The sequence below is a fragment of the Balaenoptera physalus genome, assembly GCF_965194825.1.
Source record: "Balaenoptera physalus genome assembly, chromosome: 14".
Lineage (NCBI taxonomy): Eukaryota > Metazoa > Chordata > Mammalia > Artiodactyla > Balaenopteridae > Balaenoptera > Balaenoptera physalus.
The window spans coordinates 85,044,152-85,071,544 of NC_138893.1; the positions used below are offsets into that span (position 1 = coordinate 85,044,152).

At 55.0% G+C, this 27,393-nt stretch overlaps 2 protein-coding genes across 2 annotated transcripts in view; one reads left to right on the plus strand and one right to left on the minus strand.

Annotated features, from left to right (window-relative positions):
* CDH23 (cadherin related 23) overlaps positions 1–27,393 on the minus strand; it is a 452,316-nt gene that overhangs the window by 37,089 nt on the left and 387,834 nt on the right. The gene's annotated exons all lie outside the window — the stretch shown is intronic.
* Positions 581–26,601, plus strand: VSIR (V-set immunoregulatory receptor). The gene is made up of 7 exons (XM_082424577.1): positions 581–856; positions 11,599–12,024; positions 12,732–12,788; positions 18,902–19,009; positions 22,249–22,276; positions 23,544–23,740; positions 23,924–26,601. The coding sequence occupies exons 1-7, from the start codon at positions 775–777 to the stop codon at positions 23,959–23,961; spliced, it is 936 nt and encodes a 311-aa protein (XP_082280703.1). The 5' UTR covers positions 581–774; the 3' UTR covers positions 23,962–26,601.

A 27,393-nucleotide genomic window follows, 5' to 3' on the forward strand; every position in this document is an offset into this window, starting at 1 on the left:
ATTTTCTGTGGGACACACTACCTGATGTTACACACACACACACGTGTGTGTGTCCTACTGTAGGGGTGTGCCAAGCCTGCTGGGTACTCCTGCACCTGTGCCATGTCTGTGTGTGTGTGCATGTGCACAAGGGTGTTGCAGGCTCTGGAATCTACAGTCAAGCCTGCCCCAACTCACTCACCTAGCTCTTTCCAAAAGTTAGATTTCATCCACCCATCCACCTATTCATTCATTCAGTCAGTCAGTCATTCCACTACTGGGAGTGCCAGGACCTGGGCTGGGCTGGAGGACGTCAGGTACAAGCCTCTGCTGGTGGGTGAGGGCTGATACAATCTATGATGATGATGATGTATCGTGCTAAGTTAGACGCAGATGTACTTCTCAGGCTTTACAACAATATTAATCCTCTGCAAAGAGTAATGGGGGAGAGAAGAAAAGGCTTCAAACGGGCGATCAAGTGGCGCTGACTCTTGGCGTACTGACTGGCTCCCTCACCTCCAAGGCCAGCCGGGTGCGAGTCAGCGGGAAGCCCCTCCCGCGGGGGCCCTTGGAGAGGCAGCGCCCCAGCCTTGGCCGCCCGGGGGCGCTGTGGGCCCCTGGGAGCGGGCGGCTCTCGGGCTGCCGGCCGCGCTCACTTGCTCTGCGCTCACTCGCGCGGAGGTTTCCCCGCCGGCCGCGTCCCGTCCGCTCCCTGCGAACCAGGAGTGCCCCCTGCGCGCCCCCGGGCTCCGCTCCGGCCCGGCTGCGCCAGACGCAGCTCTGCCCGACGGCGACATGGGCGCCCCCCCAGTCCCGGAGGCTGGCAGCTGGCGCTGGGGGCCTGTGCTCCTCGCCTTCTTCCTGGCTGCCTCCCGAGGTAAGGTCGGCGGAGCCTGGGTGCTGGGGAGGAGCAACGGGAGAGCACAGCGGGGCAGGGTGGGGGGTCCCAGGTCAGATGCGGGTGCCCTGGGAGCCCCCTTCAGCCTGCCGTGACCCCACCCGCGGCAGGGAGGCCGCTAGGACGGCTTGGCAGGGGCGGCGGCTCTCTGCCAAGTGCCCTGGCTGGGTGGTGGGCACACGTGTATGCCGACAGCTGCCCAAGCAGCTGCCTGTCCAGCCCTTCCCAACCCAGAGAGCCCGGGCACGAGTACCTTCTGCAGAACAGGAGATAAACACGGTGGAGACAGCCCAATGTGTTCTAGTGGATGCCACTGGTTTTTGACACCTGTGGTGTCTCCCTGCCCCACCTCAGGGCCCCAGGATCTCACAAGGCGCCGAAGTTGTATACTCTCAGCCAGTGTCCTGTACCCTGGTGACACTCTTGGTTGAGCCTTGGTGGGCACTAGTCAGTGCAGGCACTGCTCCACAGCTGGACATGGGTGCCCTCTGGTCCTTATCCTGAGGGTCTGATGGCTGAGAGTTGAGTGGTCAGCCGATTCCCAGCATCCTAGCAAAGCTGCAGCTCAGGGACTGGTGTAGGGCATGCACTGGGGAGAATGTGGGACATTTCCCAGCTTGGCTGTGAGCCCCTTCTAGGTCCTTGGATAACTTATAGCATCTTTCGGGCCTCAGTTTCCTCAGCTCAAACACAGAAGCCATACATAGGGAGGTGTCACTTTCCCCTTCCAAAGTCCAGACTGTCACAACTCTAGGTGGTATCCTGGTCAGGACACAGGGGCTCCTTGAGTGGGGGGCAAAGGTCCCAGTACCCACAGCCTGGCCCCTGCTTCTTGCCTGTCCAGGACTTAAGCAGTTGGATCTTGAGGGAAGAGGGGGCCGGCAGGCAGCCTATGGAACTAAACTTTAAACTTTTTCTCTGGGAAGGCTCAGGGAAAGTGTGAGTCACGCAGGGAGTCAGAGGGAGGCAGGAGGGAGGTGGGGAGCTTGGCAAGGGACCCAGTGGGTGAGTCAGAAGAAGAGGAGGAAGAAGAAGACAGGGGAAGAGCAAGAGGAGGGTTCTGAGAGAACCTGGAAAACACCTCAGAAACTGGGGAGCCTGCAGGCAGCATGGTATCTCAGCGCTGGGAGGCTGGCCTGGGCCTCCTATAAGGAGGAGGGAGCCCACACCCCACAGACAGAGATGCCTAAGCCCTGAACTGGATGCTCCCCAGGAAGAGCCAAAGGGGGTGGGGGAGCAGTCTCGGCACCAAGGCCATGGCTCATGGCAGACATGGCTTCCCAAAGGAGCAGGGGATGGTGGCAGGCAGGACGGCCAGCATCCCACCCACTACAGACCGCCTGCCCTGCCCCATCCTTTCCAAGTGACCCCAAGAGGCCCTTCAGTTTTCTTACCGCTACCCTGTCCTCCTCTGGCTGAGCTGCTCTCTGTTCAGCAGCCCCAGTTTGGGAAACTGAGTTCCAGAGAACTCGGGCATAGAGAGCCAGCTTGCACAGAGCCAGTAGCAGAGAGGCTCAGAGCCCCTCACTCCATACTGTCTCTACAGCCAGGAGGCTTCACCCCCAGAGGTCTTGGCTACTTAAACAGCTTGGTACTCCATCTCTTCCTGGACCCAGCTCAAGGAGATAATTAGGGTCTGAAGCAGCTTTCCACTGAAAGGAGTCAGGAGAATTCTCTGAGTTTTGAACTACTCTGGGACTCAGTATTCCTAACTGTAATATGGGTGTGCTAATGAATATTCAAGCTGCTACCCAGTACAGTGTGCAACAGGGGGGATAAGAGATGGGGAGGCCTGGTTGCAGACATGGTCCGGAGGGTCTCTGAGTTGGAAAGACCTGCTCACTGGCTGCTGGGGTGCTGGGTGGCCCTGGGCAGGATTGCTCACTGTCAAAGCCTTGATGCTTTGGGAAGGTGAGATGGAGGTGGCTAGTGCAGACCTGTTTGTTCTCTAGCTCTTGGGGCTGGGCCAGCACCATGGAGAATGGTGGTGGTGATAATGGCGCTCAGGAGCCTAGGAAAAGTTGCAGATACCCCTTTCCTGGGCCTGACCCAGGTTGAAATGGGTGGAGGGAGGCACCTAGGGAGCCAGGACCCAGCAGACCCCAAGGGTGGCAGAGCCTCTTCTTCCCCTACTGGCCTTCCCAGGACCTGTGGAGGTTATTGTTCCTGCCATGTCCTCACAGGCTGACCCAAGAGTCCCAAACTCTGGGACTAGCCCATGGAGGCGCACTGGGGCTGGGGAGGTGAGAGCCCATCTTCCCCTGTATGGCAAGCAGGGTTGCAGGGCCTTGTTGAGTAACCCAGTGGTGCAAGCCTCTGACGCAGCAATGATCGGCTCTTAGGAAATCCACAGTCTGCTGCCCAGAGGCCCTGAGGTGGAGAGAAGCTGGCTTGAGGCCAGCCCATGGGCATAAGGGAGCCTCTACCCAATGCCAGGGGTACGCAGCAATACCGGGGAGCCCCTTGCTGAGCTGGGCTGGTTGCTCTCTCTTTCCCCCAAGTAGGGCAAAGGTTCCCTGCTGGGGCCTGACCTCCGTAGGAGAGGGTGGCCCAGGTGGGAGGTACACTGCTGGAACGCCACCTCCCTACATGCACACAAATATGTGGTCTTAGGCCCAAGCAGACAGAGGGAAAGAAGAGAGGAAGAAAGGGGTCCTTGGTGCCCATCGGGTATACTGGCAGTGACCCCTCACTAGCATTGACCAAGCCCCAAAGACTGAGTTTGAGGTGCCAGGTTTTAAGCCAACCGTTCATCCAGGAGCAGTCTGGCCTCACCAGGGGAGGGGGCACCAGGGAGCTGCGGTGAAGCTTCTGATGGACCCTTGGATCCCCTTAGCAGCAGCGCGGGCATGCCCAAGGGCTTCCTGATGCCACCCTGTGTGAGAATGGAAGGGACCTGGGGTTGTGTGCCCTGCATGCCAGGGCTTCCCATTCAACCCTGTCACTTAACAGTCTGGCTTGGGGAGTCAATCAGAGCTCCGTTCAAATTCCAAGATGGTCCTTTACTGCTCTGTCACTTTGCACAAGTTACTCAGCATCCGTGAGCAAGTTCTATCATCTCTCCCATAGGGATGATGACAGCGCCGCCCTCAGAGGGCTGCTGTGAATTTTCAGTGCACATGTAACACAGAGCCTGGCATAACATAGTGCCTGGCACCTGGTGAACTCTGGCTGTGTAGTATTATTCTGCCTCTTGGCTTTTGGAGGCCACATGCCATTGGTTTACCATCTTAGCTCCTTGCTTCCTGCAGGGTCCAGTAGAGCGCCCAGAGCATGGGAAGGCATTGACTGGTTTCACTGGGACAGGACTCTCTAGAATCCTGGAGGTCTGAAGTGCTGGGCCCAGCCCTCTGTAGCACCTCTACACACTAACAGTCTGTAATGCCCATATAGGTGCCTGTAGATTCTCCTCTTACAGTTCCCCAGAGATGGGGACTTTGCCACTTCAAGGCAAGCCAGGCTCAGGGTTTCCTTGTCTTATTGGGGTCTTTCTTGCAACTGAGCTTAACATTCAGCCTGTTTACTTTGGCTGACCATCTCCAGAGAGAAAGACAATGGCCACCATTGTGTCCATCAGTAATGAAGTGGCTCTGCTCATGACCGAGCCAGCCTAGTCCCTTAACCTTTCTACATAGGATCTTACTTCCCATGGGGACCGGGGGTCAAGCCCTGTCTCTGCTGTTCACTTACTGTGGGACCACAAACGCACACTCCGCCTTTATCTGAGCCCTGGGCAGGCTGGGTAACAGGGTCTCGGCAGCGCTGACCACTCACTTCGGAAGAGTAATTCCATGATGGTGTTTCCTGACCTTCAGTCCATTTGTTCACCACTTTGGGGATTTCTACAGTGTCTGCCCATCATCATATGTACCCTCTTTAAATCTACTCATTCTTTGACTTAAGTAAATAGATTTTAAAAGGAAACTTTGTATCACTGCCATAAATGGAAAGCCAGTGTCACTTGCCATAAATAGAACAAAATCATAAAAGTACATAATAGGAAAACCAAATAAGGTAAATTCTAGTTGGAAACTATAGCCTGGGGAAGGCTCCAAGCCTGCTGTACCTTGCAAGAAAAAAAAAAAAAAGAAGAGCTTAGCACATAATAGAGATGTTTTGAAGACACACTGGCATCAAACTGGGACTTTCTCTTTGATGTTATCAGGACTGAAAGAGAATTGAAAAGGGAATAACCTTCTCTCTGTGTGATTCAGTGTTATTTAATGCCATAAAACTGAAAGTAAAACTACCTATGCTGTAGATGCCGTCAGCTCCTCTCCATTGAAAAAGAAAACTCACCACTGTGAGGAGTGGCAGCTGGGGGCAGGGGACAGTTCAGCTCTCCTGGAAGAAGGGAGAGATGGCAGTGCTCATCCTAAGAGGCCAGGACAGGGTCAGCAGGCCTTTCTGGGCTTCTTCCAGGCCCCAATTCTCCCAGTCCCCGTTGCCTTCCCCAAATAAATACAGTGGCTCTAGCTGGGTCCTCTCCCCATGCTGGGGCCAACTGGCTGTCCCAACAACTACAGAGAGGGTGGGAGAGGGAGCCTGCAGCCTCACGGGCCAGGTCAGCCTGCCCATCTGCAGGAAGGAGGTGGGGCCTCTGGTCAATCCCTGGCTACTTCTACACCCCAGACCTCTGGAGCGAGATGGCCTGGGTTCAAATCCTGGCACCACCACTTGCTATTCATGAGACTCTGTACAAGTTACTTAACCTCTCTGTGCTTCAGTTTCCTCATCTGCAAAGTGGAGACGATAATAGTACCTACTTTATAGGGAGGGAGGATTCAATAAGATACTCCATATAAAAGTGATTAGAATGATGCCTGGCACAGAGTTAAGAGCCTGCTACTATACCATTACCACCGAGCCTCCTGCACTGAGGGTAGGGCACAAAGAGATTTGAATCTGAACCTTAGGAAGTCTTCACAGCACAGGATCTTGAGGGTAGCTGGCTGGAGCTGGTAGTCTGGGCTACATAGAGTTGTCCTCAGGGAGGGCCTGGGAGAGCTGAGGAAAGAGTCATCCAGAGACGCATCCACTGGTGCGGCTCTGGCCAACTGCCCAGGCCCTCCCTGGGGAGGTGTGCTGGCCAACAGCCTCCAGCCCCAGATGCACTGATGCTTTCCCAATGTGCTGGAAGTGCCGCTTCCTCCGATAGAGCCTGGCTTCCCCTTCCCAGACTCCTTGGTCCAATGTGAATGGACACTTCCTGCAGGAGCAGGTATCAATAAACACATCTGAGATGCCCTTTGTCCTCACTGGCCACGGAGCCCCATGGGTGGACCTGCCGGCTTTGGGCCCTCAGCCCTTTGTCCCGGAGGTACTTCCTGGAGCTTAGCACTGGAATCAGGACCAGTTCTGATTGGTCCTTGCCTCTTGCCCTCTGTGCTCTTCATCTTGATAAAGACAGAGCCTAGCCTTTCCTTATACCCTCCATGGACTGTCCTGGAGGACAGGGCCTGGCAGGGAGCTGGAGACGAGGTCCATGTCTGTCTGGGGCCCCCTCTGAGGGCGAGGACCTGGCCTTCTGCATCTAGCACAGGGCCAGCAATAATAGCAGGCCATCAGTAACTGTTTGCTTACAGCCCCTAGCAGCCGGACAGAGTTCAGCTCTTTGGGTGGGGCCTCCTAGGCCTGACTAATCAAGCCAGGGACCCACCTCCAAAGGCTGGGGCGTTGCCTTGGCGACTGTGGACTAAGCTCATGCCAGGTCAGGGTAAATACACAGGCCTGTCTACACCCACACACACCCATCCCATGCACACCCACAGGGTTTCACCAGGTGAAACCTTATGGAGGGAAACAGGTCACAAAAAACTAGCATCCTGAGATGAAGCTAAACAAGAACTCCTTTCCCCTACACTGGGGCTTTTACAAGAGGCTGAGCCCCTCTGTGGCTGAGGGTCCCACTGCTAGAAAGTGGCAGAAGCAGGGCTAAATTCTGAGCGGAAGTCCCTTAGGGAACTCTGCACCCCCATGGCCTCTCTGCCTTGGGCCTGGCTCATGTTGGGACCTTAGTAAATATTTGTGGAATGAAAGAATGATGTTTTCGGTTTGGGTCTGAGGCAGAGCAAGGCTGGCTGCGTGGAGAGCACAGAAGTCAACTGGAGGTCAGTTTACGCTCTGAGTAGCTGGAGGATGAGGTGTCAGCCCCACCCGCTGGAGGGGTGGAGGGCTCTTGCTGCCTGTAGTGCTGGCTTGTCCAGGGTGTGGGTCTCAGTTCAGCCACATAGGGCTGTGTGGCCTTGGGCAAATCACTTGACTTCTGATTTGATTTCCTCATCTTTAAAATGGGGATAATGAGACCTACATCAGGGGCGTTATGAGAATTAAACGAGTATAAAGTGCTCAGCAAGTCCTAACCTGTAAGAGGGGCTCATAAATGCCCGTGATCACCTTTGTAGCCCATTCTTGCCTCCTTCCTCTGCCCTAAGACAGCCCTTCTCACCTGCCACAGGGTTTCAGAGCTGGAAGGGGCCTAGGAATGTGGGGAGTCTCTCCAGATAGGAGGAAGAAAGGGAGGCCCAGAGAAGGATGGGACCTGCCCAAAGGCACACAGTAAGGGCATGGCTAAGTGGGGATTGGGGCCCAGGGATCTGCCTGCCCAGGCCAGAGTTTTAATCCTGAGACCTCACATTTCCCAGGATCACAGCATTCTTCCTCCAGGTGTTTCTGCCATCTTACCCAGCAGCAGGTGGGGGCTGGGGGTGGTGGTGCAGGGCCCCAAGAACAGCACAATGATGGATGGTTCCCACATGGGCACAGGCTCAGCCCAGGGCTGGGGGCCTTTTCCTGTCCCACATGCTCTCGGCCACCCTGGAGCCAGGGGCCTTCCTCCCCAGTCTCCGACAATGCCCCAGGTGTCCAGAAGGATCTGCTCCTGACAATAAGCAACATCCTCCGGCCAAATAATTATAATTCCAGCTGGGCTATATATAGCCCCTGATAACACACGTGCGCATGCGCAGTCATGGAAGGCATGGGGCACGTGCGCTGTTTTCCCTAACGCCGTGCCCTTGAGTCCTCCTAAGGACAGGCTGCCCGTGGGCGTTGTCCCAGCTGCAATCTCAGACACCACAAACAAGATGTTTTCTCTCCCCCCAGGACAAACCTGTAGATGCCCGGCCCACTCCCGGCTGGCCCTTTTGCTCAAACTGAACACTCTCACCCACGCCCAAACCTGAAGCCCAGGGTAGCTTCTCCTTTTTCTAAAAGGGGAAGAGGTCCTTCTGGGGCATGTGGGGTGTAAGGGATTGAGCAATGCCCCCTCCCCAACTCTGTCTCGGAACCCCAGTTCTCTGTGTCCCCACTGTGGGTCTTCAACGAAATCGCTCCTCGGGCTGAAAATCCCCTCTCCACCGCTTCCTGGGCAATTCTGCAGTCATTAACACCACTGCTTGGACCCAGGGGTCTCTGGGCCTGACGTCCTGCTGGAGGCCCTGGGCTGGTGCCCCACTGGAGGCCCTGCTGCTTGCTTCCGTCCTGCCCCCACCTACCCTGCCCACAAGCTAGCCTCAGTCTTGCCACATCTTGGCCGCAACCCGTCCACACCTCTGTCCACTCAGCAGTCCCCACCCTGCTCAGCTCTGTGCTCCACTTCTTGCGTCTGCCTCTGCCCACCCCAGACCTGCGGCCTTGGCCTCTACTGAGCCAGCTTCCCCGTGGCCCCCAAGGTGTGTGTGCTCCTGCAAATGCTGCTGGGTCTGGATTTGGCTCTCGCCCTTGGCAATAGTCCTGGGGCTGAAGAGAATGTTGGGAAAAGGGGAAACCAGTTACCAGCTGGGAGAGATGCTGCTGGGAGCTGCCTTGTGGCCTGCTGGGGAAAGGGGGAGTAGAGGGCAGAAATAAGCCAGGGTCCACTCTCTGGGTGGGTTTTTATTCTTCCTTAGAGGGTCCTTTCTGTAGCTACTCCCCACTTCCATTTACTGGCACAGCCGAAATTTGGCAGTCAGGCTTCCACTGGGGACCTGGGGTGGATCATTTCCTCTCTGAGCCTGAGGGTTTCATCTGTAGAACAGTGGGCTTGGGGAGTAGAATCCCTCCCTGGTTACATGAAGGAGCCACACTCATGGATCAGAAACTCAGATGTCCATGGGACATTCGTGGTGAGGGAATGAAGCAGGCCAGGTGGAAAGTGAGGGAGTAGAAGGGACTGCAGCAAGCTAGAACACCAGTGTCCCATCTACAAAGGAGGCTGCTGCTCAGCTCCAGTTGACGACTGCCTCATAGGAAAGCTGGTTTAGTGTTAATTTACTGATTCTCAAAGAGAAGCTAGAAGTCGGAATTTTCATATCAAATTCCCGGTCTTTAAATTTTGGCAATCTCAAAAAAAAAAAGAGTAAAATACTTTGAAGGTCAAATAACATATGTTTGAAGGCTGAGTATGGCTGGTGGGCTGCCAGTTTCTGAAATTGTTTCTTTCAGTACAGAGTCTAAGTGCCTGAGTTTAATTTTGACTCTAGTACTTATTTGCTGTGTGAACTTCGGTGAGTTACTTAACATCTCTGTGCCTTAGTTTCCTTATTGGTGAAACAGGAATAAAAATAACACCTACCTTACTGGGTTGTTAGACATGCCCATGCTATTCCTTCTTCTAGTTCTAACTAGATCCTGCTTTACCTGAAGCCCCCATGCTCTAGGTTCTGAGTTTATACCCTCTGGAACTTCAGGCAAACCACTTTCCCTTTCTGGGCTTCTATATTTCTGCTGGAAAGGGAGATCAGCATCTCGCTAAAGAAGTTCTGAAATCCCTGCTTACCTTGGCAATGACTTTCCAAAAATCTGGGGCTCCCAGACATGGCTCCCTCTCACATGTGGGTGCTGTGAGTGGGAGGCTCTGGTGTGTGTGTGTCCTTTTTACCTTCTGGGGCTTAAAACTCCACCCTTGCAGACATATTCTTTGGGTCCATGGCTTTGCTGCCTCCTCACACTCTGCTTTAAATATGCAGGCATGCCAAGATTGGACCACAGCTGTTACCAGTCATTCACACCTTAGTGGGAGAGAATCTCAGTCTGGCTTCTCCATTCTATCGTGCAGAACTGTTTTCACTCCTAATGTCCTAACGTCTCTTGAATTGCAGAAATGAGTTAGAGACCTATCTTTCCGAGGTATCAAGCACCAACCTTCAGAGCATTTCATGTAAATTATCTGTAATTCTGCCTCAACTCTGGCAGGTAGCTGTTTCACTTCTATGTTTTATAGTGAGGAGTCTGAGGCTCAGAGTCTATGTAACTCTCAGCTGTTGGACTCCAATGCAGGGTGGGCTAATTCCAAAGCTACACCAGGCTGCCTTTCTCCTGACTGGGCCAGGCTTTCAGCTCTGCCAGGTGAGGGGAGAGGGGGGGGTGGGCTGTAAAATAGGGACGGGGCATCTGGAGGAAGAAGTCGTGTTGTTATCTTGGGTTCAGGCAACGGCAATGGAAAGGACATATCCATTTTGATCCTGTACATATTTACAGGGCCCTCCTTCCCTGTCTGTCCACAACAGCCCCTGATTTTAGCCAATTAAAATCAAAATATCACTAACGTCTAATAACTATAGCTATCCCTCCTATGTCTGCAGGGGGCACAAGAGCTCACATCTCGTGTTCTCCTCTTGTCCTCATTCTGTCCTCTCACAGGCCTCTTGTAGCTAATATTTTCCTCATTGCACACATGAGGAAACTGAGGCTCATAGCTAGACAGAATTTTCTGTTTTTAAGGGCCAGTGCTTTGGGGGGTGAACCTGGTTAAATGCTGGGAGACTGGGGTAGGATAAAGATGACCAGGGTATGGCTTCATTTGCTTATTGAAAACAAAATGAACTAGAAAATATTTCTAAGAAGCCTGGGTGGCAGGCAGGTGACTGGATGAGATGACCTTTTCTGCATTGCCTGTCCTTGACCCTTAGACACCTTGGGTTTTCCTGTTTCCCTACCACCTTCCACTTGCTGGAATCCTCTCTGTCCATCTACCTCAAAGACCCTCCTTCCTTTAAGAAGTCTCCTGACCATCCCCAGGAAGGTCGTGTCCTCTTTTCTCCAAGTGCCCTGAAAGCTGGTACGGGTTTGCCCTTTAGCCTATGGGGTTATTTTGTCAAGAGGCCGGACTTGTCTACCGATCTAGGCCATAAGCCCCTGGAGAGGCCACATCTTCAGTATCCAGGTGAGATGTAGCACCCGGCACAGGCCTCACGCAGGTAGATGCTCTATTAGTGCTCACTGATGAGGAGGCGCGAAGGCAAGGCCAGCCCAGGAGCCGATGGCCCCCAGAGGGGCCGTCAAGGGCAAAGCGCTGCTTTCCCAAAACAGCCTTCCCCTCCTCACCCTGCTTCCCACCCGACGGCACTGGGCATGGAAGCTGGAAGTGCCAGGGGCCAGGTGTGGGCAGAGCCATGGTGCCTGCAGTAGGGGGATGGGAGCTGGGGCTGGAGCACATGTGCCACCTGGGAGGGGGACACACGCTGGCCGGGCGCAGTCTGCTGCCTGCCTGGAGTCTTTCCTATGCCTCATCCAGCTACACCTGGGGAAGCTCCTGTGGCTCCTCCCACACAGCTTGGGACGGAGCCGGGTTCATGAACTAAAGAAGAAGCTGAGGCTTGGGGAGGTCAGCTGACTTGCCCGGAGCTTGTGGCTGGGGAACCCGCATCTTTGAAGCCCCAGACCAAGGTTCTTCCCTACTCTAGGGGCACTGGGAGTAGTGCCGGCTCAGGCGGGTGACAGGCTCTCATCTCTCTGAGCAGGTCTGGTGGCAGCATTCAAGGTCGCCACGCCGTATTCCCTGTATGTGTGTCCCGAGGGACAGAACGTCACTCTTACCTGCAGACTCTTGGGCCCCCTGGCCAAAGGGCATGACGTGACCTTCTACAAGACCTGGTACCGCAGCTCGCGGGGTGAGGTGCAGGCCTGCTCGGAGCGCCGGCCCATCCGCAACCTCACGTTCCAGGACCTTCACCTGCACCACAGTGGCCACCAGGCCAACACCAGCCAGGAACTGGCCCAGCGCCACGGGCTGGAGTCAGCCTCTGACCACCACGGCAACTTCACCATCACCATGCGCAACCTGACCCTGCTGGACGGCGGCCTCTACTGCTGCCTGGTGGTGGAGATCAGGCACCACCACTCGGAGCAGCGGCTCTACGGAGCCATGGAGCTGCAGGTGCAGAGAGGTGAGGGCTGCCTCTGGGGGACAGCTGGGGTGGGGGGGGGGTCACTCTGGGGATGGTGCCTGTGCTTGTCTGGGAGGGTGAGCAGAGAGGAGGACAGCGTGACTGTGGGGTGGCGCCGTGCATCTGATGGTGCGACACTGTGTCGGAGGCTGTGTGATTCTGTATGGGTGGTGCTGGCACTACAGGGGTGGCACGGTGTGTGGAGCTGTGCGCGTCTCTCTGGGTAGCTGGGTGTGATGGACAGAAGGGCGTACGTGGCTCTGTTTATGACAGTGGGACTTTTTAACAGGAGGGGGTGTATGAACTTGGGCTGGGAGTGTGACTGCTCACCACAGTTCCATGGCTCACACCTGGGGTGTGAGTTAGGCGAGTGTGTGTGTGTGCGTGTGTCTAGGTGAGAAGGCGAGGGGCGGTAGACTAGATAGAGGTGTGGGTGTGGGCAGGTATCAACATGCCCCTGAGGCTGTCATGTGTCATGACAATGGGCAGGGCATGCCTAGCTGTGCAGTGAAAATATGTCTCTGTGTGTGCGTGTGTGTCTGTGTGTGTGTGCGTGTCTGTGTGTGTGTGCGCAGCTGGGCCAATGTTGCCAAGGGGACACTAGCCTGAGTACCTGTGACAGGAGGGGGGGCATGCCAGCCTGGACAAGTCTTCCTGGCCTCCTGGGTCTGATGCCCACCTAATGACCCTTCTCTCTGCTCCCACAGGCGAAGAAGCACCATCCAAGTGCATCGTGCACCCACCCTCCTCCAAGGAGAGTGAAAGTAAGGAACCACCCTCTTGGCTCTTCTGGGTTCTCTGTTCTCCTCTGTCCTCATCCTGGACCCAGACCTCATTCTGAACTCTGACCTCATCACCCCAAGCCCACGGAACCCCCCTTCCTCCTCCTTTGCTGCTGCCTCTCCCTTTTGTTTCCTCCTTCACCTGAGCCACTGGGCTGCAGCCCCCAGAAGCCCATGCCCCTTCCAAGGCCCAAAGCCTGAGGAAGGTGGCTCCTGGAGTCCCAGCTCCTGACTCTCTGAGTGGGGCTGTGCCCCGGCAGTGACCTTTGGCCAAGTGCCCTCACGACAGGTACTGGGTGCCACAGGCTGCCGAGCTTGTTTTCAGTGGGCACGGCTCCTGCCCACTAGCCCTCTGCCACAGGCAAAGGTTGGAGGGCTGTGGTGGGGGTCCTCCTGGCTTGGACTCAACTATTTAAAATCTCCTTGTTCTGTGTGGGGAGGGAGGAAGGAGAGGCTCAGGAAGGGGAACAGAACCACCTTTTCTAGAGCCCCTACTATGTGCCAGGACTGTGCTAAGTCCTTCCAAGTACTGGTATCTCAGTGGCTTCTTATAAGAACCCTGTGAAATAGGCGTCACCAACTTCACTTTACATACATGGAAATGGAGGCCCAGAGAAGAGACGTAACTGCCTCAATTCACACAGCTGACAAGGGAAGTGCAGCTGGGACTGCTCACATCACCTTCTTCCCACGTCGGGGTAGGAGACTGGACACACAGTGTGGTGGGTGTCAGTCAGCCCCCTGGCATTTGTCCAGAGGTGCCCTACAGGGGATGGGGACACTGCTTCAAGAGGTGCCCGGGGCTTCCCTGGTGGCGCAGTGGTTGAGAATCTGCCTGCCAACGCAGAGGACGTGGGTTTGATCCCTGGTCCGGGAAGATCCCACGTGCCGCAGAGCAGCTAAGCCCATGCGCCACAACTACTGAACCTGCGCTCTAGAGCCCACGAGCCACAACTACTGAGCCCATGTGCCACAACTACTGAAGCCCGCGTGCCTAGAGCCCATACTCCGCAACAAGAAAAGCCACTGCAATAAGCCCACACACCACAACGAAGAGTAGCCCCCGCTCGCCACAACTAGAGAAAGCCTGCGCACAGCAACGAAGACCCAATGCAGCCAAAAATAAATAAATAAAATAATTTAAAAAAAAAAAAAAAAGAGGTACCTGGGCACTAGGAGGCCAGGCGAGAATGCCCAGCAGCTTGGAGACAGCAGGCAAAGGGGGGACATCTTAGGGACACCCCCCTCTTCTGAGAGGAGGGGGTCTTGGCTTCCTCAGCCTTCTCTCTCTTAGTATTTATCGGGCATCCAGTGTGGACCAGACCCCGCCTAGGCCCTGGAGACACAAAAGTGCAGGCCTCCTCCCTGCCCTCCAGGAGGACATACACCAAAACTGAAGCCAGGAATGGGAACCGCTCAGCTACAGCCCCGGCCAAGCCCCCACTCAAAGGCTGTGGTGACTTTCTATTCGAATTACTCATTTTTTTTGAAGCAACAAATGGACCAGCCAGGAACAAAATTAGAACACACAGCTGGGTCTGAGTTAGACCCACATGGAACTAAGAACAAGCCCCTCTTCCTGCACACCGCAGAGCTCATGTGTGGCCTCGGCACCAAGCCGCTGCCTTCCTCACTTCCTCCACTGGCAGTTCCCTGGGGAGGGTGGAAAGGGGGCCCCCCACCCCGAGCAGCCCCTCCCTTCCCATGCAGCAGCCTCATGACTGTGTTCGCACACGTGTGCTGTGCACAGGACAGGGTGAACCTCACGTGGCGGGGTCCCTGAGTGTTTACTTCCCCATCGCCCCTTCCACTCTGAGCAAACCCCCAGTCCCACTTCTGCTCCCGCAGAAACACCTCCGCCACCGCCGCCATTTCACAGATGGAGAAACCGAGGTTCAGACGGGTGAAGGGACTTGTTCCCAGTCTCCCAGATGCAAGAGGAGAAGCCAGGGTGCCTGATTCTCAGTGTGCAAACCCTGCCTGAGCACTGGGGCCTTCCCCTCTGTCAACACTCATTTTCTGAAAATTCGCTGTATGAGTTAAGTCTTGGAGACAGAGACAAGAGATGCCAGAGGGGATGGTGCTAGAGAAACCAGGTGTGAAATGGAGAGGGAGTGCAGATCTGGGTCGTTTTTCTTGATCTAGACTCTAGAGAAGCAGCTGCTGGAATTAAGGGAACAGGAGTCACCTGGGAAATTCCAGGAGTCTGGCTGATGAGAGCCCAAGGGTGAGGCAGAACCTTGAACTTGACTGTCAAGGGTCAGGCTTCCTTTGCTGGGCACCTCTGCTCTCAGGTTTTGACATTTTCCTCCTCTCCAGTTCGTGGGATGTGCAGCCTCACTCTGGTCCCTGCTTCCCTGAACTACTGTCTACAGGGAATTGGCTACTTAAAGGCCAAAGGGACATGTTTGCTTCTGTCTCGGTGTCAAGGGCAGGGAGATAGCGTCAATGATCTCTGGAGTCCCCTTTCGATCCCCTTCCAGGCCCTTGGTTCTGGAGGTCTGCAGACTACAGCTGTGGTGGAGTTTTGGCACTAAGGCGGAAGTGGTCTCAGATGAAGAGAAACCCGGCTATGCTTTTGGGTGGGGTGTGCGGGCTTTGGACAGTGCTTCCGTTCTCCGGGTATCGTGTGTCCACTGAGCGATGCGAGCAAGCATCTCCCTTTCCAACTAACAGGGAGGCACCCTGTGTTATCTAAGGTGCTGAGTCAGGGCTCAAAAACTAAATGCCCACAGGGCCAGGGAGCTGGTGGGTAGGGCAGTAGGGAGGGGTAGAGACTGTGGTGAGAACCCAGCTGCCAGTCTGTACTTGCAGTTCCAACCGCCACGTGCCAGGAAGGGGGCCCAGGGTTGCCAGAGCCACTGAATTTTCAAGCAAAGTCAGAAGTCCAGATTTTACATGAACTCTCTGAATTTTAAAATGTTGGCAACTAATTAAAAAAAAAATTAAGTACTGTGTCGGCCATAGTTGCAACCTGAGTCCATTCTAGTGAAAGGCAGTGTGGTAAAGGGGGTAAGAGCACAGATCCTGAAATCAGCCAAGTTGCTTAACCTCCCTGTGCCTCAGTTTTCTCATCTGTAAAATGGGGATGACAGTTATCATCATACTTTCCAGGTTGTTACGAGGCTAAAATGAGGTACTCTGTGTAAAGAAAGCGCTAAGAACCATGCCTGGCGCGGAGTAAGTGCTGTGTATGTGTTGGCTACTATTACTTCTAATGTGGAATTCTAGGCCTGGCTTCCCAAGTCATCTCATCCATTCCCCTGTGCCAAGGCAGGATGGCAAGTAGATGGCAGCAGACAGTGGACACATATCCTGCTTTCTAACAGTTCGAAACATTTGCCTGGTGACCCATGTGCTTAGTAGGCCCCAGGGCTGACCGCTGGGTACTGCCCTCCACTGCCACTTGCCTTTGGAAAGATCCCAGTTCCTGCTGTAAGACAGGTGCCCCCCCCCCAGCCAGCCTTGGTACCTGATCAGTTAATGATGCTTCCAGCCAAGAAGCTCTTTGAGTTTCCCTTCTCTGACTGCAGCGCCAGTCTCCTAGCGTTATCTCTGGGGAGGAAGAGGGTAGTTGGTCTATGAAATCCTCTGAATGCTCACAGCAGCTTGAGGTGGCAGGGGAGGTGATAAGAGAGGAGTGGGGCGGAGGAAGGTGGTACCCAAGGAGCCCAGGAGCCCCGAGTTGCTGGGGGGCTGTGGTTTTTCACTGAACCTGGAGAAGGGGGCTGGGCAGCCCATCTCCCTGAGAAGCAACCTCCCCCCAACACAGCAGGTGTATGGTTTGCTTTCATCCAGCCCCGTCCCTGGAACCAGGCAGCTCTGCTGAACTCCCCCCTCCTCCATAAACACCCTCGGCGTACTACTGGCAGGCCCTGGACAGAGACTTGCTGAGCAGGCTGGGCCCCTCCCATCCCACCCCGCTGTGTAAGGGCTGGCACACTGCTTGCTGCTGGCTAGGCAGGTGCCTCTGCCGGTGCCTGATCACCTTCTAAGCATGAGTCTGGCTCTGGATGGCTACAGAGCAGGACCCCCTGATCTCACCCCCAGGTACTGGCCACACGTAGCGGGAGGGCTGGGGAGCTGTGGCGCGGCTGTGCTCTGCAGAGGAGCCCATGGTGTCGGAGGGCAACTGGCCCACAGAACTCTCCCCAAACCCTGCCCCCTGGCCCTAGCCTCAACTCCCAGGCCAGGCTGTAAGGAAACAAAGTCCTGATCCCCTAGAGGGGCCGAAGAGAGGGAGTCTTTGCTTGGGGACAGGAGTCAGGTAGAGGCTGGGCCAAGCCACCCACAGCCAACAGGGAGCTGGACTCAGTGATCACTGACTGACTACACCAAATGCTGCCTAGTACCAGTCTGGAGGAGACCTGCTTTGACAACCAGAAAAGAGCGCTGTGCAGCCGGTTTCTCAGTGCCCAAAATAAGGTCCTGTGATGGGGTTTAGAGATACTTGAATGTCTGAATTATAGAACATTTAACTTTCAATACTCTACGTCAAAGTGCAGCCTCGCTAAGATCTGTGGGGAACCTGCTTTTTAATGTGGAGTCGAACTTGTCTTTGTAACAGCACAGCAACTGTTCCTGTACCAGCGGGTACTTCTAAAGCGCCTGAAAACAGCTTGTTCTCTTCTGAGGTCTGAACAAACGCCCTGAAAGCTTGTTTACACCATCAGGTTGTTCAGCAATACAATGAGATAAAAACAGCCTTTATTCCCAAGTAAGTAGTGCAAAGGCAACATTGAGCCCGTTCACCTCCCCAAAGCTCCCTGGAGCCAAGCTGACGCTGTGACAAGGTATCCCAGCCCATGGTCTTTCTGTCAGAGGGAAGGGCTAAAACTGGAAAGGAAATGCATTTACACTGGTTGTGGTTCTGAGGGCATGTCTGTTCCCAGCCAAACTCCTGGAGTCAGCAGATGGACTGAAATAAATCAAACCTCCCATGCTGTTGATGGGATCATGAAGCAGTACAAGTTTTTTTTTAGAGGACAATTTAGCAATAGGCTAAAAGAAAATACACTTACTCTTTGGCTCAGCACTTTCACTACTAGGGTTTTATCTACGGATGTACTTGCCCAAGTGAGCAAAGATGCCTACACAAGAAGTTCATTGCTACTTTATTAGTTATGTTGAAAATGGAAGAAACCTACATACACACCAGTAGGGGACTGTTTCAATAAATTTTGGGTGAGCCACGTGATAAAGCCCTAGGCAGAATGAGGTAGATCTCTGTGCCAATACAGAGAGGTGTCTAAGCTGTGCTAAGTGGTCAAAGCAATTGTCACGTGATCCCATATATGCTCTACATGCGGGGAATGTATCTAGACTATACACAAAAAAACTGACAGTGATTATGTCTTTGGGGGGGGCCTGGGTAGAGGGGGAGGAAGAAACTTTTGAATTTTTTTTTAACTTGTAAATTTTTTTGTGTGTAATTTAGGAAGTTTAAAAAAATTTAAATGTTGGACAAGGATTCACATTTCCCTAGTTCCTGCCCCAAGATTTTTCCCCGTGAATTGTACATGTGAGATCAGTTTAGAGGCCCCCATCCTGGAGCCAAGGAGTCTCTCCGGGGATAAGTAGGGCTTTTTATTCATTTATTTTTCTTTGAGATAAAACATATATAACATAAAATTTGCCATTTTAACCATTTTTAAGTGTTTGATTCAGTGACATTAATTATGCTCTCAATGTTGTGCAATTATCACCGCTATCTATTTCCAAAAGTTTTTCATCTCTTGGGCTCCTTCTGACCTTGAACTCTGTGGCATGAGGTCTATGAAGGGCCTGCTCTCCCTTTTCAGGGAACAACCTGTCACCCAGGGTGGTCGAGCTGTTCCCAGTGGGCTGGGATGAGGACCCTTCTCTCTCCCCGCTTGAGCTGCCTCAGCTGTAAGCGCCTGGCCTGATTTCTGGTGCTCTGGCCCCCCTGGGGTCCCCAGACCTTTCGTGCCTCTGCAAGTCAGTGAGGGTCTGGCTGTGGGGCCTGGGTAAAGGTGGGTCCCCCTGTTGCCAGGCCTTCCCTCTCTGGGCCTCAGTTACCCCTCAGGAGGTGCCGTGGGAACGGGGCCTCACCTTGGCTGCCTCTGTCCTTTCAGGCATCACGGCTGCTGCCCTGGCTACGAGCGCCTGCATCGTGGGCATCCTCTGCCTCCCCCTCATCCTGCTCCTGGTCTACAAGCAAAGGCAGGTGGCCTCCAACCGTCGTGAGTATCCCTGCCCGCCTGGGCTAGGTGGGGGTGTGAGTGACCTGCCCCAGCCCCCCCTCTCAGCCACGGGGATTAGCAAAGGCTTAAGGCAGGCACAATTCCGCTCTTCAAGAGACAGGAGCTGCTACAGTCCTTGCAAGGAGCTGGGCTCAATGATGGAGAGAGGAGGGGATCCACTAGCCCCTTGGCGCTCAATGAATAACTGTTGAATGAATGAATAATCATACGGAGTAGCTGAAATTGGTTTATAAAAGTGCTACCACCTGGAGATTGTTTGGGACCCTGCTTTAATGTATGGGTGGGCTTGTCTTGGTAGCAAGTGTTGGGACAAAATGACCTTTGGATTATCAGAACTGGGAGGGATCTTAGAGATAACTTGCTTCAACTCTTTCCTTTTACAGGTGAGAAACCTAAGATCAGCAGGGTTAAATAACTAACCAAATGTTATATAACTTAGTAAGTGGAAGAGCTAAGACTCAAACTCAGAGCTTTTCACCTCACGCTTTTCAGGGAATATAGTCCCACCACATAATACAAACGCTCATCAGCATGTGCGTCACAGCAGACGACCCCTAACCAGTAGGACTGCTGTGCCAGGTACCATGCCAAGCTTGCTATATACATTCTCTCACATATTCCTCATAACCCCTCTAAGACTTTGGTCCCACCACTGGCCCCATTTTACAGCTGAGCAAACTGAGACACAGAGCCGTTCAGTAACTCCCTTAAGGAACCACACAGCGAGTACGTGGTGGAGCCAGGTTTCAAGTTGTGACCACAAATACCTTTTCACCCGTCTCTTTGGGTGACAGTGCCCCTTGCCCTTCCTTTGACTCCACCCATGAGCCTCGTCCAGTCTCAGTCTTCCAAGAGCAGGAGGGTGTGGGCCCTCGCTTCGCCTCCCCCACCTCTTCCCCTCTGTCCTCTGCAGGAAGGCTTTGGCTTACACCTGATCGCCTTCGGCTAGACTGTAACGACTTGACACCCCTCTGTCCCTCTGTCACTGGGTCACTCAGAGGCTGTGGCCACCTCTCCCTTCCTCTCAGGACGCCCTTATTCCTCTCACAAAATCCACCACAGTCTATCTACACAAATACCCTGGGGTTGGGGCTGGGGTGGGGGAGGGTAAAGGGGTTGGAGCAGAAAGAGGAACCCAGGGGATCAACCAGGGAGAGAAATCATTGCAGAGCTGCCCTCAGCTCCTGCCCGTCTGTGGAGCACTTCCACGGATGTGGGAATGGGACGAGGAGGGGGCCACACTCAGCTAGGCTTGGCTACCAGCAAAGGAGGTGCTTTCTGTGCCCCTTATTCCAGACCACAGGGCTGTCTCCATCAGGGAACAGGAACTGGGAAACAAATTCCTGGCAGAGGACGGCGTTGGGTGGGGGAGGCGCACTACTGACCCTGTTTGGCGCCGCACAGCCTTCCTTACAGGGCCCTGAGGGGTTGGCCAAGGCTCTGCCCCTGTCCCGGGCTGGAGGAAGGAAAAGCAGAGCGGGGACATCCCCAGGCCAGAACACTGTGGGGTGTCCTGAGGACACGGGGAGCCGGGGTCAGCCCCCAGTATCTCCTATTCCACGCACTGAGACACTTGCAGACTGAGGGCTTCGCAGAGGAAGGGACAGATGAGCTGGGTGCTGAAGAATTGCACTGAAAGAAGGCTCGAGGGGGTGCGGTGGGCCGGCTAGGGCTCTGCCACGACCAGTGTTGAGCACGTCTTCTGAAACTCTAAACGAGCCCCATTTCTGTGATGGGCAGCCACTTCATAGCACCTTTCCCCAGATTTAATATATGCAGTAACAGGAAGGTGTCAATCATTTATCTCCTAATAAAAGTATTTTTGAGGTCAGTCCTCTGTCCTCTCCAAAAAGAAAAAAAAAAAGTGACTTGCATGGTCGAAGGCTTAGAGACAGACACAAGAGATGCCAGAGGGGGCGATGCTAGAGAAACCAGGTACGAAATGGAGAGGGAGTGGAGATTCAGGTCATTCTTCTTGATCTAGACTCTAGAGAAGCAGCTGTTGGAATTATGGCAACAGAAGTCACCTGGGACATGCCAGGCGTGTGGCCACAGGGCAGAGGCCGAGTGGCCCGGAGCGGGGCAGTGGGGAGGCAGGTCGGAGACAGAGTGGACGGGAGCGTGTGTGGTGTGCTTTGGGAAGGATGATGGCACGGAGCCTGGCACAGAGCCTGGAACAGAAAGTGTGCTTGGGAATGAGCCAAACTCAGGAAAAAAGAAAGAGAAAGGGTTGGGAGCACTGAGGAAGGCAGTGTGCTGCGGAGGCCAATGGGTGTGGCAACCTCTCTAGTATCAGAGACTCGGTGTCCCCAGGGCAGAGGAGAGGATGAGGGACCCGCACGAAGCCCCACGCAGTCACCCAGTAAACAAGGAGCCATGATTCTGATACCTCAGAGATTTCAGGAACTTGTGTGCAACTTCCCGTGGGTGTTCTGTTGTTGTGCCCCTCCCCTACCGCTTGTTTCCCCATCGTAATCAGCAGCAAAGCTCGTAAAAAACGAGAAGGATCTGTGGGAGTACATGGGGAGCTGCAAGAAAGAGGGAAGTTGGGGCCACTGCATCTGGTTGGTGGCCAGTTTGGGGGGGTGGGGAACCCGCACAGTGGGGCAGGGTGGCAGCAGCTTGGCTGCAGAGTAGAAAGTAGTAGCATGGCTGATGAAGTGATAGGGTCTCAGGCCCCCTAAGTTTCCTCTAAGAGATGTTGCCTTGAAAGCCACCCTATTAGGCAATGCAGAGGATGGGACAGAGAGGACCAGGAACTCTAATTAGGAACTGACCTTGCAACACTCCTGCCCAGTAAATCATGGCTGACGACCAGAACGTGACAAATGTCCAAACAGGAAACAGCAAATTCAGGAGCCAGGCCTTTGGTTGATCATGAATATCTAACATCACCAAGTTAAGACATGGGAGAAATCATTGGCTGCCTTTGGTTTCCTGGCAACAAATGTTGTCCCAGACACTTGTAAAATGCAGCCCAAATTTCATTTATCACCGGTCAAAATGGGCCGCTCACTGAGGCCTCACCTGCTGGGTAGACACGCAGAGCACTGCCTGCCATACGGGCTTCCTGAGTGAACAGAAGTGGGATCCAGGGCTAAGCACGGCCCTGTCCAGGATTGCTCCCGTTCCCCGAGGGGCATCTGCCAGTGAGGGCACGGATGCTGTCTGGGGAAGCCTTCCCTTTGTGACTAGCTTCTCTGTCTGTTTGTCCCTAGGTGCCCAGGAGCTGGTGCGGATGGACAGGTAAGGCCCATGGAGACCTTCCTGAGAACACTTCCAGCAGCTGTGCCACCCCGATTCAGAGTCTGGCAGGCTGTCTCTTTTCCCTGGGCTGTCATCTCTGAAGGGCAGCATCTACACCCAAACTCCTTATGCAGCAGTTAAGGGGGAGGGGGACCTTTTAGCCAGGACAGACTGATTCTCCCAACTTCACCAGGATCTCTTCCCCTCTCCTCTCTGGTCACTGCTTATACCACGACAGGGCTGAGAACACAGATGTGGCCTCCCTGGTCCTCCCTGTGCTCTGGGCCAGCTGTCAGGAAGGAGATATTTCTGGGCAGTAGGGCCCCTGTTTAGCTGCCTGGCACAGCTGGTTAGAAGAGCATTTGCCATCTGCCACTGAAGCCTACACATCTGTGCCGATTGGCTGTTTTCCCTGCCACCCCTCACCCAGCAGTCTGAGCTCCAGGATGCTTGGATGAACTACGCAACCACCTTCGGGCCTCAGTGGTCAGCCAGGCCAGGGTGGGGGAGGGGAGGAAGCAGCTGGGCCCAGGCAGACACTGAAACATGCAAAGGAGGCCAGCACATCTGGAGTTGTGGCCCCTCCCTGCAGGGCACCCCAAGGAGAAGGCTGTCAGGCTACAAGGGCTCAGACGGAGGCGGCAGGTTGGGGATAGAGTGAACAGGGAATGTGTGTTGGTGCACTCTGGGCAGGAAGCTGGCATGGAGCCTGGCATGGAGGGCGTGCTTGGGAATGAGCCACATTTAGAAATTTGGCCCCGGTACCTGCAACACCAAATTCAGAGCTCCCCCCTGATGTTTGAAAGGGATGATATTCAAGACAGGTCACAGGAAGTTCTGCTAGAATCTCAGAGTCGGAGGGGTCCTCAGAGGTTGTCCCACTCCCAAGCAGGAAGAACGCCTCCCTTCAGCTCAAGACAAGCTGTGGGGACATTCAGTGCTAGTGCCATTAACTCTACTGACCAAAGAGAGACCTGTCCCCAGATTCCTGAGGCGCCTCTGACCCTGGGCTTCCTTCCTGGGCCTGGGGCAGATGGTCAGACCACAGGGTGGAGCTGGGGTCAGATGCCCTCAGCTCAGGGCAGGTGGGGAGGGCAGCCCATGGCCTTTTCTCTCTGGCCCTGGATCCTCCCTTCCTGCTAGGAGAGGCTGCTGAGGCCTGGGGTGGGAAGGCAGGTGAGGGGAAGGGAGCAGAGAAGGAAGGCAGGCAGGAGGGCAGAGGCCTAGCCCCAGGCAGCACGGATGACCTTCAATTCTGATTCTCTAGCAACAACACTCAAGGAATTGAAAACCCCGGCTTTGAGATCTCTCCACCTTCCCATGGGATGCCAGAGACCAAGCCCAGGCAACCCCTGACCTATGTGGCCCGGAGGCAGCCTTCTGAGTCTGGGCGGCATCTGCTCTCTGAGCCCAACACTCCTCTGTCTCCACCAGGCCCCGGGGATGTCTTCTTCCCCTCCCTAGGTAAGTGCTTCTCTTCCCTCACAGCTCTATGGCCTGCAAGGTCATGACCTCTCCATGGCGTGCAGGGCATCGGCCTCACTCCCTGCCCTCCCTGGGGAGTGCTCACAGCCTCAGGGTGTGGGGTTGTGGGGGATGAAGGACAGAGGAACCCCCACTTCACTCTGCTTCTCCTTTCCTTTGCAGACCCTGTCCCTGACTCTCCAAACTCTGAGGCCATCTAGACCAGCTGGGGGCCGTGGGCAGTTGTGGCTGGGCCTGGGGCAGGTGCATTTGAGCTAGGGCTGGCCCTCTGAGTGGTCCCTTGGCCTTGGACCTGGTTTCTTCCCTACTGATCTAAGCTCAGACTCTTTGAAATACTCCTGATGGCCAGACCCTCAGCCTCTCTGGATGCTACATGGCAGAAGGGAGAAGGTGTTGGATCGCTCAGCTCCTGTCTCGAGAATGGTGGGGTGCTGGGATCCCACCCCAGAGACCTGAAATTCACCAGCTACTGATGCCAAATGACCTCCATCTTAGAAGCCCCAGAACTGCCAGCTGTGTGGCAGCCTCTCTCCCTGGGACATAAGCCTTGGGACCTGACAGCAGAGATGGGCACCGGGCAGACTCCCCAGTGCCACCCTCCAGGCATGAGACACAGGACAAGATGTGGAGAGACTCGTTCCCACCGTGGTGGACCCAGCTCCCCCATCTCGCCTGAGACTGCTCATCTGTCAAACCTCTTTGTAATCATGAGGCTCTGGGGCTGGGCCTGCCTGACCCTGGGCCGTGGGAGCCTTCCCCAGCTGCCTTCTACCAGCCAACTCTGAGGAGCCGTCAACAGGTTACACAAATCTGGGGCTCCCACTGCCTGCATTCTGGTCCCCAGAATTCATTGGCCAGAAGCCCCAAAACGGGAAGTATATGCTGCGGCACGGTGGCCACTGTGAGCCAACTGGCATCTTGGGCAATGGGAACCAGGCCAGAGGTTGCACCACCCACCGCAGATGGGAGTGGAGGGGAGAGCCAGGGGCCTGCTGGGAAGGCGAGTGGAGAGGGCTCCACCGCCTGCTCCCTGCGGTCGAGAGAGATGGTGACCACATAATGTACTGCTCAAACTGTGACACTCTTGGGGTGCTATTCAAAACTACTTGGGCAACAGTGCAAAACCTGTGGGTGGATTGTAAGAGCTGGGTTTAAATCCCTACCCTGCTTCCGAGGTGCCTGAGGCCCAGGGAGCCCTCTTCCCCCACCCCCCAGTCTTTGGTCCTCTGTTCCAGTCAATCTGTGCTGAGCCTTCACTGCAGCGTGATCCTGTCGGGTGGGAGGGGCGGGCGTGTCCCTAGAAAGTCTTATGCCCGCTCTGCTCTGGACCCTCTGCTCCCATCTCCCGCTTCAGGGCATGACCCAAGTTTGTTTTTATACACATATATGAGGGGAATCCTTTGTGGAATTTCGATTAAAGAGTTTTAAAGCATGGAGAGGAGTGGGGAGGGGTCTCTGTACACTGTGGCGTGAAAACGGGTGGTGGGGCCTGAGAGGGGGAGGAGAAAGTTTGAGCTGGACAGGAGCCCCGGGCACTGCACTGTGGAGGGCGTCATTTCAACTGGGCATTCATCTGCCAGCAGCCTACGCTGGCTCTACTGATCCAGGCCTGGGTGCTGAGAGCCAGGGCTTCAGGCCAGGGTAAGGGCCCAGCAGGCAGGGAGAAGCCCGCCTGGCCTGGTTGGGGACGGGAGTTGGGGTGGGAGAAGGGAACAGCTCGAGGCTCTCCAGCAGCAGTGAGCCCCGGGCCTGCAGTTGAAGCCAGGGAGCCCCTTGGTTGCCTCCAAAAGCTCCCTTCTCAGGCCCAAGACCGTAGGTCAACGTGGGCCTCTAGCTGTGCCTGGGGGCCTTGAGGAGAAGGTGGGCGGGGGCCTCGGGCCTCGAGACTCTGCACTGACTCCTCCAGTGGCCAGAATGCCAAACCCTGGCTCCTGCTTTGTCCCTGGGGATCTACCCCTCGGTTTCATCTGCTGCTGTGGACTCTTAGTGCCAGCTGCCCCAGAAAGAGGGAGCTATTCTCACAGCTTGTGGGGACCCAGAGGGCAGGGATGGGCAGGGTGATACCTGCTCGAGGCAGGGCCAGGCTACCCCTAGGGTTGAAGGACAAGCCCATGGACCAGACTCCTCACGCTCCAGCGCAGAAAGAATGTTCCTGCCCAGTGGAGAGGCTGGCCTGGCCCAAACCTCAGCTTCTGACCTCAAGGCAGAGACAACTTCTAAGAATTTGGCTGCCAGACCCTAGAGCCAGCTGCTGCTGTGTGGAGGAGGGCGGAGGCCCCGCAGCAGAAAGACACCACACTTCCTCCCCAGCTTCCTCCTGCATGGCCTTGACTTCTTCTTCTCTGGACCCTTACTAGTGAACGTATCGCTTCGTGGTTTCCTGTTTTCAGTGAAATTTACTCTGAGCTCCAGGCTCCATCTTCATCCATGACAACACGCCCTGCCCCTAGCAACCCTAAGGGCACCCTCCCTGACGCTGTGGGGAGGGGCAGAGCACTAGGGTATCCCTCTGTGCTCGCCCCAGGGTGGTAGTGCCTCTGGAGATGCCAGCTCTGGTGGCCGGTTCCTACAGGCTCAGTGCCGTGGGCTGGGGTGCATGGAACGGAATCGGGGAGCAAGAACATGGTGCCTGCCTCCAAGGGGGGCTGGGAGGAGCCCTGGGGCCTTCTGGGCAGGGTGGGACTGAGGCAGGAAGCTCATGGATCATGGCACTGTCTGAGGCCGTGGGAGGGAAATTTGTGCTTTTAGGCACTAAGTCATTGTTAAGAGATGTATCAGGAATTCTGGGACCTGTAACCTATCTCCTGATGTTCACATTTAATAAAGATCTCCTGCCTTTATTTTCTTCAAGTGATAAGCTAAGGGAATGGAATTGACACTCTCTGAAAACACACTGCAGAGGCCACTGGATATGCTGCTATTGGATCAGGCTGGCCCTGCCTGGGGGTCTGTGGTGATGGACTGGGGTAGGTGTGCAGGAACCCCGGGGCCACTTCTCGAAAGACCAGCCCTGGGGATACCCTGGCTCCTGCCTGGCCAGAGCTCCCTCCTACACGCGGCAGCCTGGGATAGAGGGGCTAATGCATCACCTTCTTCACGGAGTGCTCTGTGGTGGGGGAACTGGGAAGACGAGGTGGGGCTGGGGGTTGCAGAGGCCTTATCACTCTCCACCCCAGCTGGGGCTCCGGGGCCCTGCCTCCTGGAAGAGGACTTCCTGGGTGACAGCTAGAGCTCTCCAGGGCTGGCCTAACTGTGCTGGGGGCTGGGCTAAGATTTGCTCAGGGAACTCAAAGGGAATAACAATGGCAGAAAGAAGAACTGGGGTTGGCAGCCAGGATGCTAGGTGCAAAGTCCTCTTGAGAAGCTGACATTCACAGCCCAGATGAGCATCTGTCCCAGCCCACTGAGAGCACTGACCATCTAGCCCCTTCACTGGGCATTCACTGTACCCGCTTTGCATGGTCACCTCTCCTGCGTGGACGCTGTGTCTCCCTAACTATTCTGTGAGTTCTATGGCAGGGATCCAATATCAGCCTGCCCTTTGGACCTGGTTGTAGAGCTGATGACTGAAACACAGCCACTGGGTGATGGGCTGAACCAGGATGCCAGGGTTCTGTCCTCTGGACCACTCA